The sequence below is a fragment of the Centropristis striata genome, chromosome 22, assembly GCF_030273125.1.
Source record: "Centropristis striata isolate RG_2023a ecotype Rhode Island chromosome 22, C.striata_1.0, whole genome shotgun sequence".
Taxonomy (NCBI): domain Eukaryota; kingdom Metazoa; phylum Chordata; class Actinopteri; order Perciformes; family Serranidae; genus Centropristis; species Centropristis striata.
Genome location: NC_081538.1, coordinates 31,558,154 through 31,574,343, shown reverse-complemented (window position 1 = coordinate 31,574,343; position 16,190 = coordinate 31,558,154). Strand labels below are relative to the sequence as shown.

Genomic DNA, 16,190 nt, shown 5'->3' with positions numbered 1-16,190 from the left:
CCGCTGAAGCGCTTCCGTGCTGCCGCAGCCAATCAGAGGCTGCCGGGCACACCCCTCAGCATGTGATTGGACCACTTCAGCAAGCGCTCCGTCATCGTACTCGCCTGTGATTGGTTGCTGGCTTTGAGCGGACCAATAGCAGCGCAGGAGAGAGTGAGCGGAGAGGAAAGTCTGCTGCGTGCTGCCACGTCCTCAGAAATAAAAAAACTAAACAAAAGAAGGATGATTCATGAAGCCAGAACCAGTTGGTCCAGTTCAGAGTTTCATCATTTAATATTCAGAGTTTCATCATTTAATAATCACAAAGTCTCACAGTCACTTTAATATTAATAATAAGAGAAAATAATAAGATAAAATAAGAACCTTAAAGCCAGAACCAGTTGGTCCAGTTCAGAGTTTCATCATTTAATATTCAGTTTCATCATTTAATAATCATAGACACACACACACACACACACACACACACACACGTGTGTGTGTATGTGTCTATATATATATATATATATATATATATATATATATATATATATATATATATATATATATATATATATATATATATATATATATATATATATATATATATATGTGTGTGTGTGTGTGTGTACGTATGTGTTTTTATATGTTTATATATATGTATGTTTATATATGTATGTTTTATAAACATATATATATATATATATATATGTATATGTATATATATATATATATATATATATATGTATATATATATATATATATATATATATATATATATACATACACATAAACAATGTTTATATGTATATATATATAATGTATGTAATCTTAATTTTGATTGGTAAATTTCATATCCATAATTCTCCAAAACTCATTAAAATCCAGGAACATCCAGGAACAAATTTAAAATGCTTTTTGAAACTTTAAATGATAATAAATGTAAAAATATTTATCCACAATAGAAGAATTATTGAGAGAAATCTGAACTGATGGTAATTAACAAAGTTTATTTTTATTCATTAATGAGGTTTTTTTTCTTGTTTATTATTTCTGTATTATTTATCAATTCAATCAGTGATATATGTTGGAGTGAGAATATATATATGAAGAAACAGTTATTTTCACAAAGTTGGTTTTGTATAATGTCACTGTTCTATTGTGAAAACATAATAAAGCTTTATCTATTCTTAAAATATCTTATTAATATTATCTTGTTCATATTATGTATTGATGTAATAATTAATATTTATTTTATTATGCTATCACTGTGTACACATTGTTAATGTAGCAGTGACTCACTGTGACCACTGGGGGGAGCTGATCACCACCAAAAATTATTTTATTCTCACAAATATTTGATAACAAAGCAGCAACAACAACAACAACAATAATAATTATAATTATATTTTTTAAACTATTTTTTTGTTTGTTTAATGATTGGAGATTTTTCTTTTTCTTAAAAAAATAATCTTTTTACATTAAAGGACAAAAATATCTCCTTCATAAACTGCTAGAAAATAGTAGGAATAAATTAAATATTGATTTATTATTTTCCATGTTCAGAGTTACATCAGTTCTGATCATAATGACCAAATAAAAGTTTTATTTCTGAATATTAACCCTTTTAATATATATTTGTTTCCATAATGACAAGGTTGTTAATGTCTGTAAACTAAAAGCTGGAGGTTTTATTTTATTATTTTACAGTGTGGGACATGTCTAACCTCCAACCTAATATTGTTTTCAGGTTTTGTATGTTTAGTCCGAGTCCTTCTGGATGTGGCAGGACTCAGAGTTGTATTTGAAGTCCGCTGTGTACGGTGTGAACAGCAATGGAGCCAGAACAGTGCCTTGTGGAGCCCCTGTGTCAAGTCAAGTCAATTTTATTTATTTAGCCCCAAAATCACAGATTTGCCTCAAAGGGCTTCACAGACTGTACATGATACAACTCCCTCTGTCCTTAGACCCTCACAGCGACCAGGGAAAAACTCCTCAAAAAACCATTTTAGCAGTGAAAAACTCCTCAAAAAACCCTTTTAGCAGGGAAAAACTCCTCAAAAAAACCTCTTAGCAGGGAAAAACTCCTCAAAAAACCTCTTAGCAGGGAAAAACTCCTCAAAAAAACCTCTTAGCAGGGAAAAAGAAGAAGAAAGCTCAGGGAGAGACAGAGGAGGATCCATCTCCAGGACGGACAGACGACAATAGATGTGGTTGTACAGATCAACAGAGTAGAGTAGAGGAGAGAGAGGATTAGGGGGAGAGGGAGGAGACAGAGAGGAGCAGGAGTTCTGGGAGGAGACAGAGAGGAGCAGGAGTTCTGGGAGGAGACAGCAGCAGGAGGTGAAGCTCCTCCATTGTCCAGTAGTGATGGTGAGTGGACCAGGAGCCGAACCAGATTCACAGCAGTGAGACCAGCAGGAGAGAGAGACAGGACCACAGCTCCACACCCTGTGAAGAGAGAGCAGAGAAAAGTGCGAGTACTCTGGGAAAATAAAAGCTTGTGTCCTGTATTATTGTATTATTGGGACATCAGAGAGAGAGAAAGAGGGCCCGGTGTATCGTGTCCCCCGACACATTGGGCCTATGTCGGCATAGCGAGGACCTGGTCCAAGGCCTCGGCCAGCCCTAACTATAGGCTTTGTCAAAGAGGAAAGTTTTAAGTCTCACAAATACAGGAAATGAAGTAAAAGAATGTAAAGATGTTTAAATAACACTTGTGATATAGTTTAATATACATCTATTGATGCACTTAGACACATCATCAGTGATGGAACCTGGGGTCATTGGGTGTTTCGGGTCTCACAACATCATACACCCTCACCCAGGCGACCCAGCCAGGATTGATCAAGTCCCAACTTGTGTCTAAGTAGCATGTACCCACGGATCACCCCTTTTGATCCACAGCCATCTAGAGGCCTTCTCAGCTGCCTCTGTGGTGGTCTTGATGGCTTTTCTCTGACGTGCACCTGTGATTCCAAGCATGCTGTATGCTTTGCAGAGAGATCGCGCTGCAAAGCCTCTACAGCCCACCTCTATTGGCACACACCGGGCACGCCACCCCCGACTGCGGCACTCCTCCACTAAGTTGGCGTACTTGGCACACTTCCTCTCATAGGCCTCTTCCATGCACTCTTCCCAGGGAACTGTTAGCTCCAGAAGGACCACCTGTTTGGTTGAATCTGAGAACAGAACTAGGTCTGGTCTCAGGGTGGTCTCCACGATGTACTCTGGGAATCTGAGCTGCTTTCCCAGGTCGGCCCTCATCTGCCAGTCCGGTGCGGTTCCAAGGAGTCCCGCTGCCCCCCTTGGCTGGTGCTTAGGCTTCTCCCCTGCTCGAACGAAAGCAATCGCCTGCCTTGCTGGTTGGAGAGGCTTGTTCTGAGTGATGCTGGTGAAGATGGTCTCTGCTATCGCCTTCAGCACCTGGTCATGGCGCCAAGTGTAGCGTCCTTCTCCCAGGGCTTTTGGGCAACAGCTGAGGATGTGCTCTAGGGTTCCTCTCCTGAGGCACAAAGGACATGATGGTGCGTCAACCTTGCCCCAGCAGAAGAGGTTGGATGGGCTGGGTAAGACGTCATAGACGGATATTAAGAATAGTATGTAAACTGTATACTTTTTTTTAAAAGAATGTCTTCTTGGACAGCGTGCCGCCATGTTGGAAGAATTTCACATCTGATATTTTAACTCTTTGGTAACTTGAACTGCACAAGTTAAAGGGATGAGTTTCTTAAGGGCATTTTATCATAAGTTGCAAATTTCTTCAAAACTCTTTTTCTGTCATGTTTAAAATGTGTAGAAAACTCTTAAGTAATAGCTGAAGATTTTTTTTCTCCCAAACTCCAGACGGAAGTATGTTTTCAACTGGACTCAGTACCATCCTTTGGTTTGTAACGGGCCCAATGAGAACAATTTCTTTACTGTATCTGTCAGAATAAATGGAGATCCCCTCCAAAAAGATATCTGGTCTAAGCCTCGTCAAATCACACAACGCAGAGTAGCCTCCACCGGATACATAAATAATTTTTTTTTTTTTTTTGTAACTTATTTTGTATTCATTTTTTCCTTTCAACAATTACAGTGTCAGGGCACATCATACATACATGGTCATACACTCATTCTTATATCAATGTCCTTATTGTTCAGTGACAATGGTGGCGTCCTCTTCTCATCTTCTGTAATCAGTCCACTTTTCACATTTATCCTCAAATTGTGACTCTTGTAGTCTCAATTTATGAGTGATTTTCTCCATTACAAGAATCTCTTCTACAGTGCACATCCACTGCTCCTCGGTCGGAGGATCTACCTTGTACCACATTCTGGTAATTGATTTTTTACCGGCTGACAGCAGTACTTTAACAAGACACTCGTCCTCTTTTTGTATTATATCATGTGTTAAATTCCCCAAATAGAGTATCTTACATGTTTTTGGTATCTCATATCCTATTATTTTTTGTAACCCCCTCCATGTTTTATCCCAATATCCTTCTAACTTTTGGCAGGACCAGAATATATGTGTGTGGTCCGCATCTATGTGGCTGCATGCTCTCCAACATGTCACACCGTGGTGAGGTCTTGGGTTTTTTATGTTTTGGTCTCGTCACTGCTTTTATTTTGAAAAGTAACTCTCCTCTCGTTTCAGATCACCTGCCCCTCCCTGTGTGTGTCACCTGTGTCTGAGTGTCTCCCCTAATTACCAATTGTGTTCACCTGGTGCTCCCTCCCTCATGTGTTAAATAGTCTGTGTCTCCCTTGTCCTGTGCCAGTGTGTCGTTTTTTCGTCTCGCCAGCATTTCCACAGTTCTTGTCATCGCCACAGTCATCTGCCTTGCTTCGTTTTCAAGTTTGTTCTCCTCGTAAGAGTGATTCTCTTTTGTAAATTTTCACAGCTTAGCTGCTCCCTTAATTTGTTAGTTGTTTAGATTGCCTTTTGTTATTCCTCCTTAAGAGTGATTTTGAGTTATTAAGTTTTTTGCCCTTAGATCGTTCCTCCATTTTACGGAGTGATTTTTAGTTTAGTCTTTTTCCCTGTTAGGTTTTTCCTCCCTTTTGGAGCGCCTTTTGTTTATTAGTATTTTTGTTTGTCCCTTTTTCCCCTTTCCCTTGTCTAGTTGTTTGTTCATTATCCCATAGGATAGTTTGCCCTGAGTTTCAGGATAGTCAGGAGTTTTGTGTTTTTTCCCTCTTTGTAGGGATTATTATTGTTAGGTCTTTTAGACTGTTAATGTTCATAGCCTTTTTGTTTCCTCTGTTCGGGGAGTTCCTCTTGCTGACTAAGTACCTTAATAAAGTGCTTTTGACATACTCTGATATATCTCTGCGTCTGAGTCCTGCTTAGAGCCCGGCCTGACACAACATGGCTGCTGAATAGATACCATCCCTTTCCTAATCTTTGGAGTTATAAAAAATCGGGCCACATTCTTCCAGTTGAATTCTCTCCAGATCCTCGAGCTAGTGGACGTGCACTGCAATTTACAAATATTGAACCACTCTTCCTCTGTTATTTGTTCTTTTAATTCCTTTTCCCATTTTTCTTTGATATAAAGGGAGGAAAGGGAAGATTTTCTACATGACATCAAACTTTTATAAAGGACTGAAATTACTCTGCATTTTTAACCTTCATAAGCTTTCCTAAATACCTCAACAACTTCATTATCAGTATCTGTTTTTATCTCTTTCTCATAATAATCTTTTATTTGCAGGTAGCGATATCGTTCATGATCATCTAATCCAAATCTATCCCTCAACTTCTCAAAACTCTGCAGTTTACCCCGTTCAGCCATTGTACATATCGCTGTAATCCCTTTTCTTACCCATTGCTTAAACCCTTTGTCATTTATCCCAGGTATAAACCTATTGTCAAATGCAAACCAACTCAAATTCTTTATCTCTTTTTCCAGTTTGTACCTTTCAACAACGGTATTCCAAATTTCGATTATAGTTTTGGTTATTAAATCCAATTGGTTACCTATTTTTCCCAGTAGGCCTTTATGTGCTATCAAATTTCTTACTTCAACATCTGCCTGCTCTATTTCTATACTTTTCCATCTTGAAAAATATTCATTATTACACCAGTATATCAAGGGTCTGATTTGTGCAGCATAGAAATACTCCTTGAGGTTTGGCAAAACCAGTCCTCCCTTATCTTAAGGGAGCTGCAGAGTTTTGTACCTCGTCCTAGGTTTCTTCCCTCCCCATATAAACCTTGATATCCACCTGTCCCACTCAGTAAACTGCTTTGGTGGAATTGTTTCGGGCAGAGACTGAAACAAGTATAAAAGTTTTGGTAAAACATTTATCTTAATTATCTCTATCCTTGAGCTGAAGTCTAAAATAATAGCAGACCATCTCTCCAAGTCTCTCCGAATTTCTTGATTTATTTTGGTGTAATTCGCGTCATATATCTTGTCTATTCCTTTTGTAACATTTACTCCCAAGTATTTTACATAAATACATTTTTGATTCATATTCAACTAGGTTTATTTTTATGCATCCAAAAGGAAAAACCCTAACCCTAACCCTAGCTGAACCTAACCCTAACCCCTCAGCCGTCACCCTCTTGAACTCTACACAGAGGTGACCCACCTAATGTTCTGTAATCTGCCCACATTCATGACTATTTTTGACTATTTATTACCATCCATTCATCTACCTGCACTGCTGATTTACTGTACATTCTTTACTGTATATTTCTATAACATATTCATTCACTGTATATATCCTAGTATATTCAATTCATACCTGCACTATATTTATACACTGGATATATACACTTAGGGTTAAAAAAAAAAGGGTTTCGCAGTAGGGCTGCCAAGATTAGTCGACTAGTTGACTAATCGTCGACGATTAAAATCGTCGATGATTAATTTAATAGTCGACGCGTCGTTAGGGTTAGGGTTTTTTTATCTGTTTTTCGCTGAAAACTGCTGCAGCACCTTCCACTGCCGCGTCTCCCTTTCTGTCCTTGACACACATGCGCAGTAGTGATAATCGGGGTCAGCCACGATGTCACCGGAAGTTAACCAGACGGGCTCTGGTATCATGGCAACCAGGCGGCAACGGAGCTCGAAGGTGTGGGAGCATTTTAAGAAAAAAGATAAAAGTGTGCAATGTAATGTGTGCAAAATAGAGCTCGCCTTCCACGGCAGCACAACGACCATGCATGAGCACATAAAGAGGAAGCACGTTGTGGCTTATGACGATGGAGACGAGGGACCATCGTCTCGGTAAGCTAACTGGCTAGTTAGCTGCTAATATTAGCGTAAACAAATGCTTACAACGTTACAGTGATGTGCTTGAATAGGAAATGTGGTAACGCCACTTTTATCTAACGTTATGTTTCAGTGTTAAAAAAGAACGTTCTTCTTCAATGGGCGACTTTGTTATAAAGCCAGCTTCATGCACACCTCAGCAAGCAAATGTCCTGACTGAGTCCATACTGAAAATGTTGGTGACGGACATGAGACCTCTGTCCATGGTGGACGATGAAGGGTTTAAAGAGATGATTAAACAGTTCAACCTGGATTATCATGACAACTACCTACCAGGCAGATCCCACTTCACCACACTGACGGAGAAGAAATATCATGCAACCTTTGATAAGGTCAGTCTCTCTTTCTCTCTCTATTTCAATTTGATTTATTGGCATGAGTGTATTAAAACAATATTGCCAAAGCAACAATAACACAGTAAAGTAAACGAGTTAATAAACAAGCAACATTCAAAGACATACAAATTAAAAGATCATAGATCTCTCTCTCTCTCTCACACTCACTCACACACACACACTCACTCACTCACTCACTCACTCACTCACTCACTCACACAATAGCAATTTAAGAATTCATCATGGCTAAGGCATGCAATGTAATTTTTTGTTTTTGTTTTATTTTACTTATATGTTGAATGTTTATTATTTAACCTACTTAACTGTATATGATAACTGAATTATTGAATTGGCAAATCAATTTAAAGCTTGATGCATAAACTGACAAATATTGTTTATAATGAAAACAGAATACTGTATATAATTTTCTTCATAATGCTTACTATTCTTCCAAATCATGTCTTTAAGGTAAAGGAGACCCTCAGGGGTGTCAACAGTTTCCTCACACTGACTGCTGATGTGTGGACCAGTCGTGCAACAGATGCTTACCTTGGTGTGTCTTGCCATTTCCTGACTGAAGATTGGAAGATGAAGACCCTCAACCTTTCCACCATGCCTCTTGAGGAGAGGCATACTGGTGCAAATATAATGACATGGATGGAAGAGGTTTTAGCAAAGTTTGACATCTTGCCCACCAAAATAAAAGCAGTAGTTCATGACAGTGGTTCCAACATGGTGGCAGCAATGAGACTGCTTGAAGAAAAACATGGATGGGCCTCTATCCGCTTTGCTGGACACACACTCCAGCTCATAGTCAACACTGCTCTCAAAGAAACCACCATCAGCAGAGCACTAGGTGCTGCTAGGCACCTAGTGGAGCACTTCAAGAGAAGCGAGCTGGCTAGTACAAAGTTAAAGATGAAACAGGAGCAAATGAATGTCAAGCAACATGCACTGATCCAGGATGTCAGCACCAGATGGGAACAGCGCTGGCCTCTCACTGCCACTCTCTCAGATCCTGACGTAACTCCAAGGGGGAAACACTACTTCGACCTGAAGCCAGAGCAGTGGAAGCTGCTGGAAAAATTGAAGCAAGGGTTGGCACCTTTTGAGACTGCTTCTGTTTACCTTAGTGGACAGCAGTACACAACCATTTCAGGTCTTCCACAGGTGGTCAAAGGGCTGACACGGGCTGTCCACCAAAGCCAATTTGAAACAAGCTCAGGAAAGTCCTTCATTTCCAGTGCAGAAAGGGGGATAACACAGAGGTGGGGGAGTCTTTGCACTGTCTCAGGAGACAAAGAAAATCCTGTTCTTCTTGCAGCCGCTTTGGACCCGAGATACAAAAAGCTGAAGTTTTTGACTCCTGAAGATGGCATCAGACTGCAGGGGAGTATTGAAGTGCTTGCTGTTAAAGAAGCAAAAACGACTGGGACACAGAATGCAAAACTGCAGAAGGCAAATGGTTCAGGTAGAAAGAGTGCTCTGGAAACCCTTCTTCAGTCTGACACAGACAGCTTGAGTGAAAATGAGGATGAAGAATCTGAGGAAGACAGAAAGATCCAAGTTGTGATAAATGAAGTTCGGCTGTACTTCAGCGAGGCCACACTCCCTAAAAAGGATGATCCTCTCAAATGGTGGAGTGAAAATGGGGGGCGATTCCAGACACTATCAAGGCTAGCTAAATCTTTTCCACCTCATCGGAGCGGATTTTCTCTGCAGCAGGAAACATCTGCTCTCAAAAGAGAGCAAGCCTTTCTACAAAACATGTAGAAATGCTAACTTTCCTGGCTATGAACAAGAGCCTTGTGCAGTTTGGAATTATATAGAGTGTAGCAAAGTTGAATGCAGTTGTTGTGAGCTGAGTGAGCACTGAGCACAAAATGCACTTTTGTTATATTTGAGTCAGTGAGACCAAAAATTTTATAATTCCTTAGTTACAGGTACCTACCTCATTGTTGCTATGTTTGTATTTATTTTGAAGTATTTATTTTTGTGTTGTTCAAGCAAGTGCCTTTTTCTTATTTCTCAGCTGTTTGCACTTTATGGTAATGCTACACGATTGTTTGTTGCTACAAGTATATGTTATTAAAGTTTTTATGAGCTATCATTTTAATTGTCTTTATTTTACTTAGCATATACCTTAAACACTTCAAACTGTAAACTAATGATGGTTATATAAGAGCAGCTTCATGCTGGTGCGATAAGCTCTATGTTTTACATTCAATTTACGTATGATCCGATTAGTCGACTAATCGAAAAAATAATCGGTGATTAGTCGACTATCAAAATAATTGTTTGTGGCAGCCCTATTTCGCAGCAGTGTCTTTGACCACAGGACGGCACAACGTGCCGGCCGGTGCTCAAAGAGAGTTCATACTGCTGCGAAAAAATTTTTTGGACCCTAACCCTAACCCTAAACCTAACCCTAACCCTAACCCTAAACCTAACCCTAAACCTAACCCTAACCCTAACCCTAACCCTAAACCTAACCCTAACCCTAACCCTAAACCTAACCCTAAACCTAACCCTAACCCTAACCCTAACCCTAACCCTAAACCTAACCCTAACCCTAACCCTAAACCTAACCCTAAACCTAACCCTAACCCTAACCCTAACCCTAAACCTAACCCTAACCCTAAACCTAAACCTAACCCTAACCCTACTGTTGCGAAAAAGGGTTAGGGTTAGGGTTAGGGTTAGGGTTAGGGTTAGGGTTAGGTTAGGGTTAGGGTTAGGGTTAGGTTATAGGGATAAATACGTCCTTTGAGGGGCCCCTCAAGAATGTTTTTGCCAATAACTCCGGATAGGAATGTCCTATCATCATAGAACCAAGTTCCTTGGATTCCTTGGCCCCAGGCCTTTCCAATGGTGTGTCGTTTGACCCCGTGGAACCTTGGGAAATTTTCGAAATCTTAGTTTGAAACTTTAAAATGGCCATATCTCCGGAACGGTAAGTCGTAGAGACTTGAATTCAACTCTGGCGTGTTCAGCGACCCCAAATTAGGTCTGACGCGACCGACTTTCAAGTCTCTAGCACCTTCGGTTCCGAAGATATTGGCCAAAAACGGAATTCGGAAATTTCCGTTTTCTGAAAAATTCTAACTTTTGATAGGAAGGTCGTAGAGACACGTGAGTGGGCTCTACGTGACGGGCGTGGCCGAAATAGGGGGGGGTAGACACCAATTGCAAACTTGTGGGAGGTACCGTTGTTGAGTTAAGGGCATGTCAAAAATCCCCATAGCAATACATGTAAAAGGTGAAAATTTTACTAAGTGGTTAGGGTTAGGGTTAGGGTTAGGGGGTTAGGGTTAGGGTTAGGGTTAGGTTAGGGTTAGGGTTAGGGTTAGGTTATAGGGATAAATACGTCCCTCGAGGGCCCCCTCAAGAATGTTTGGGTTAGGGTTAGGGTTAGGGGTTAGGGTTAGGGTTAGGGTTAGGGAACTGTCTGCGAACCTGTCCTCCAGCCTGGAAGACAGGTGGTGCACGGGCCCTCCCCCTCCCATCCCAGCCCCTGTTTGACCACCGTTGGTCCTGTGCAGGTCCCTGGTAACGGGGGCGACCTCTCCTCCCGTACCACACCTGCGTCCATCCATCCCCGTAGCCAGTCATGCTGGCTATCTACTCCGTATACGGAAACTATTTATTTTTCAGGCTTCCGTATCCGGTAAGTATTAATTTTTTTCTCTCTTTTTTCAGGGTTCCGTATACGGTAAGTATTTCTTTTTTCTTTTTTATTTTTTTACAGGTTTCCGTATACGGTAAGTCCCCAGGTAAGTATCAAACTAAACAAAATATGTTTCTTTTCCTTTTTCAGGTCTTTTCCTAGGTTCAGGTAAGTAAACAAAATAAAATTCCCTTCTTCAGGTGTCCGGTAAGTATACCCGGTAAATATAAAATCAAAGAAATAAATAAAATGGTCCTTCTTCAGGTTCCAGGTAAGTAAACAAAATAAAATTTCCCTTTTTCAGGTATCCGGTATTGTTCCGGTAAGTATGACAAAATAAATAAAAATAAATAAAATGTCCTTTTTCAGGTACTCTTAAACAAATAAACTGTTCTTCCTCTACTGAAATAATAAAGCTCCTTGTATGTCTACAATGCAGCCTTTGTTATGTATATATAATAAAGAAATAAAACTTGAAAAGAATGGTGTCTTTTTTTAAGATCAAACCAAAAAAAACAAAACAAAAAACTCCCCAAATAAAATATGTGTGTGCCTTAGCGACGTTTCGACCCCCTATGGGTCTTCTTCAAGCTTGGCACACAAAGAAACAAATAAATAAACTGTTAAAAAACAAGCTTTCAGGACCTCAAGAGAGATGTTGCCTCTTCGAGAGCCAGAGTCAGAATGAGCCTCTCCTATTTTCCTCTGCTGAGTCTAGGCTCCTCCCACTTTTTTTCTTTCTTTCTTTTGAAAAAGATTTAAGCAGCAGAAAGACAAATGGCTTTTCCACTATGTTAACCCTATAAATACCCAATGTTTTTAACTACCCATATTAAAAGTGTTATTTAAAGTATCCCATCCCAATTTTAACCCCTTAAATGCCAAATATTAATCAATCCCTTCCTACAATTCTTTATATTATATCCCAAATCCAATTTTCTGTATAAACTTATACTTAACCCAATCCTGTTGTAAAATCCTAAATTTTTAACCCCTTAAATACCCCTTAATTTGCATATATTTGAAAAATCATAACAATCAGAATGCAATTAAGCAATTGAAGCCTGGAATTAGGGTTAGGGTCTAACAGTTAGGGCTAGAGTGTTAGGGTTAGGGTTAGAGTCCTAGGGTTAGGGTTTTTAGGATTAGGGTTAGGGTCCTAGGGTTAGGGTTAGGTTTAGAGTCTTAGGGTTAGGGTTAGGGTCCTAGGGTTAGGGTTAGGGTTAGGGTTAGGTTAGGGTTAGGGTTAGGGTTAGGGTTAGGGTTAGGATAGGGGAACTGATCCCGCCCCCGGTAGGGAGCAGGGTTAGGGTTAGGGTTAGGGTTAGGGTTAGGGTTAGGGTTAGGATAGGGGAACTGATCCCGCCCCCGGTAGGGAGCAGGGGTTGCTCTCGCTGTCCAACCCCTGTTTTGGTCCTGGTAGGGAGGACGGGGCCGTTGGCCTCGGCCACGTCGGACCACCGTCCACCCATCCTCAAAACCCCCCATATCCATGGGAGGTAAGTATTTGTAAATATGTATATATATCCAAACAAAAATAAAAGTAAAAAGTAAAAATAATATTTATTTATTTATCAGTGTATCTATTTATTATATATTTATTTATTTATTAAAGTATTTATGTATTTATTAATGTATTTATTTATTTATAATCGTAAATCAATGAAATAAGGAAGGTGTGTCCTGTAAATAAAACTAAATAAAAACTAAAGCGACGTTTCGACCTAATTAAGTCTTCTTCAGGCAATGGACACACTGAAAAACTCTACAACTGGCTCTTGGATAGCTGGCATGCATGTGTTCCCTTCTGAGGTCAGAGAGAGAATGAGCTTTCCCTGTTTCTCCGCCTCTTATATAGCCACAGCTCCTGTGCTCTGATTGGCTGCTCGAATTTGCCTGGAACTAAGTGGCATTGTAAGTTAGAAACAACATAATAAATTTATGTATGAACTCTTTTAAGTTAGTGGCATTGTAATTCAATCCTTATTTAAGTTTTTAATGAAATTGTTATTAATGTATTGATGTCTTTAATGAATTTATTTATTATTTTTTAATTTTTTAACCCCATGGCTTCCAAAATGAATTATATTGACCCCTATGATGCCCCAAATAAGAAACTGATGTAAAAAATTGTTCCGTAATCTCATGCTGGCCCAAAATTAATCTTTTTTGTGGTTATGTTGTCCGAAATAAATTGTTTGTAATATGAAGATGTCCGAAATGAATCCTTATAATTGTAAAAATGTCCCAAATGTCCCTCCATGCTTGTCCTAACCCGGAAAGTGATTTTTTAAAGTTGGCTTTATTTTTATTTTCACACCGGAAGTGATTTAAAAATGGTTTTATTCTGTACTTTCCCGCGGTAAGTAATTTTAAATGGTTTTACCCTTTATGTTCCCGCGGTAAGTGCTTTTTAAATGGTTTTTAATGTTTTTATTCACGCGGTAAGTTGTTTTAACAGGTTTTATTCTTTACTTTCCCGCGGTAAGTGATTAAAAATGGTTTTACCCTTTATGTTCACCCGGTAAGTCATCTTTAAATGGTTTATGCTTTTGTTTTAACCCGGTAAGTAATTTTAAAAATGGTTTTTATTTTTGTTTTCATCCGGTAAGTGGTTTTTAATTCTGTTTTAACCCGGTAAGTAATTTTTAAATGGTTTTTACTCCTATTACAATTTTCCCAAATGTCTTAAAAAATATTTTTTAATCACATATTCCCCAAAATGAATTATGTTGGTCCCAATAATTAATCTAATAAATGTGAAAATTAGGGTAATGGTTCCGGTTAGGTGTCTAGGCCAAATATTAGGGTTAATTCGGGTTGGAGCCTCGGATTAGGGTTAGATTAAGAGCTAAATAATTAGGGTTAGAGTTTGGGTGGGATTAGGGTTAGAGTCAAATAATTAGGGTTAGGGTTAAGGTTTGGGCTGGGTTAGGGTTAGAGCCAAATAATTAGGGTTAGGGTTAGGGGTTGGGTTAGGGTTAGAGCCAAATAATTAGGGTTAGGGTTAGGGTTTGGGTTAGGGTTAGAGCCAAATAATTAGGGTTAGGGTTAGGGGTTGGGTTAGGGTTAGGGCCAAATAATTAGGGTTAGGGTTAGGGGTTGGGTTAGGGTTAGAGCCAAATAATTAGGGTTAGGGTTAGGGGTTGGGTTAGGGTTAGAGCCAAATAATTAGGGTTAGGGTTAGGGGTTGGGTTAGGGTTAGGGTTAGGGTTAGGGTTAGGGTTAGGGTTAGGTTATAGGGATAAATACGTCCTTTGAGGGGCCCCTCAAGAATGTTTTTGCCAATAACTCCGGATAGGAATGTCCTATCATCATAGAACCAAGTTCCTTGGATTCCTTGGCCCCAGGCCTTTCCAATGGTGTGTCGTTTGACCCCGTGGAACCTTGGGAAATTTTCGAAATCTTAGTTTGAAACTTTAAAATGGCCATATCTCCGGAACGGTAAGTCGTAGAGACTTGAATTCAACTCTGGCGTGTTCAGCGACCCCAAATTAGGTCTGACGCGACCGACTTTCAAGTCTCTAGCACCTTCGGTTCCGAAGATATTGGCCAAAAACGGAATTCGGAAATTTCCGTTTTCTGAAAAATTCTAACTTTTGATAGGAAGGTCGTAGAGACACGTGAGTGGGCTCTACGTGACGGGCGTGGCCGAAATAGGGGGGGGTAGACACCAATTGCAAACTTGTGGGAGGTACCGTTGTTGAGTTAAGGGCATGTCAAAAATCCCCATAGCAATACATGTAAAAGGTGAAAATTTTACTAAGTGGTTAGGGTTAGGGTTAGGGTTAGGGGGTTAGGGTTAGGGTTAGGGTTAGGTTAGGGTTAGGGTTAGGGTTAGGTTATAGGGATAAATACGTCCCTCGAGGGCCCCCTCAAGAATGTTTGGGTTAGGGTTAGGGTTAGGGGTTAGGGTTAGGGTTAGGGTTAGGGAACTGTCTGCGAACCTGTCCTCCAGCCTGGAAGACAGGTGGTGCACGGGCCCTCCCCCTCCCATCCCAGCCCCTGTTTGACCACCGTTGGTCCTGTGCAGGTCCCTGGTAACGGGGGCGACCTCTCCTCCCGTACCACACCTGCGTCCATCCATCCCCGTAGCCAGTCATGCTGGCTATCTACTCCGTATACGGAAACTATTTATTTTTCAGGCTTCCGTATCCGGTAAGTATTAATTTTTTTCTCTCTTTTTTCAGGGTTCCGTATACGGTAAGTATTTCTTTTTTCTTTTTTATTTTTTTACAGGTTTCCGTATACGGTAAGTCCCCAGGTAAGTATCAAACTAAACAAAATATGTTTCTTTTCCTTTTTCAGGTCTTTTCCTAGGTTCAGGTAAGTAAACAAAATAAAATTCCCTTCTTCAGGTGTCCGGTAAGTATACCCGGTAAATATAAAATCAAAGAAATAAATAAAATGGTCCTTCTTCAGGTTCCAGGTAAGTAAACAAAATAAAATTTCCCTTTTTCAGGTATCCGGTATTGTTCCGGTAAGTATGACAAAATAAATAAAAATAAATAAAATGTCCTTTTTCAGGTACTCTTAAACAAATAAACTGTTCTTCCTCTACTGAAATAATAAAGCTCCTTGTATGTCTACAATGCAGCCTTTGTTATGTATATATAATAAAGAAATAAAACTTGAAAAGAATGGTGTCTTTTTTTAAGATCAAACCAAAAAAAACAAAACAAAAAACTCCCCAAATAAAATATGTGTGTGCCTTAGCGACGTTTCGACCCCCTATGGGTCTTCTTCAAGCTTGGCACACAAAGAAACAAATAAATAAACTGTTAAAAAACAAGCTTTCAGGACCTCAAGAGAGATGTTGCCTCTTCGAGAGCCAGAGTCAGAATGAGCCTCTCCTATTTTCCTCTGCTGAGTCTAGGCTCCTCCCACTTTTTTTCTTTCTTTCTTTTGAAAAAGATTTAAGCAGCAGAAAGACAAATGGCT

At 39.7% G+C, this 16,190-nt stretch overlaps 1 protein-coding gene across 1 annotated transcript in view; it reads left to right on the top strand.

The window, feature by feature from the left end:
- Window positions 1–6,981: 6,981 nt before the first annotated feature.
- LOC131960449 (E3 SUMO-protein ligase ZBED1-like) overlaps window positions 6,982–16,190 on the top strand; it is a 32,526-nt gene continuing 23,317 nt past the window's right edge. The window contains exons 1-10 of the mRNA XM_059325677.1: window positions 6,982–7,202; window positions 7,321–7,579; window positions 8,051–9,219; window positions 11,282–11,294; window positions 11,412–11,417; window positions 11,554–11,571; window positions 12,673–12,748; window positions 15,440–15,452; window positions 15,608–15,614; window positions 15,712–15,729. Of these exons, the coding sequence (XP_059181660.1) occupies window positions 6,982–7,202; window positions 7,321–7,579; window positions 8,051–9,219; window positions 11,282–11,294; window positions 11,412–11,417; window positions 11,554–11,571; window positions 12,673–12,748; window positions 15,440–15,452; window positions 15,608–15,614; window positions 15,712–15,729 (1,800 nt within the window). The remainder of the gene's footprint in view (window positions 7,203–7,320; window positions 7,580–8,050; window positions 9,220–11,281; window positions 11,295–11,411; window positions 11,418–11,553; window positions 11,572–12,672; window positions 12,749–15,439; window positions 15,453–15,607; window positions 15,615–15,711; window positions 15,730–16,190) is intronic.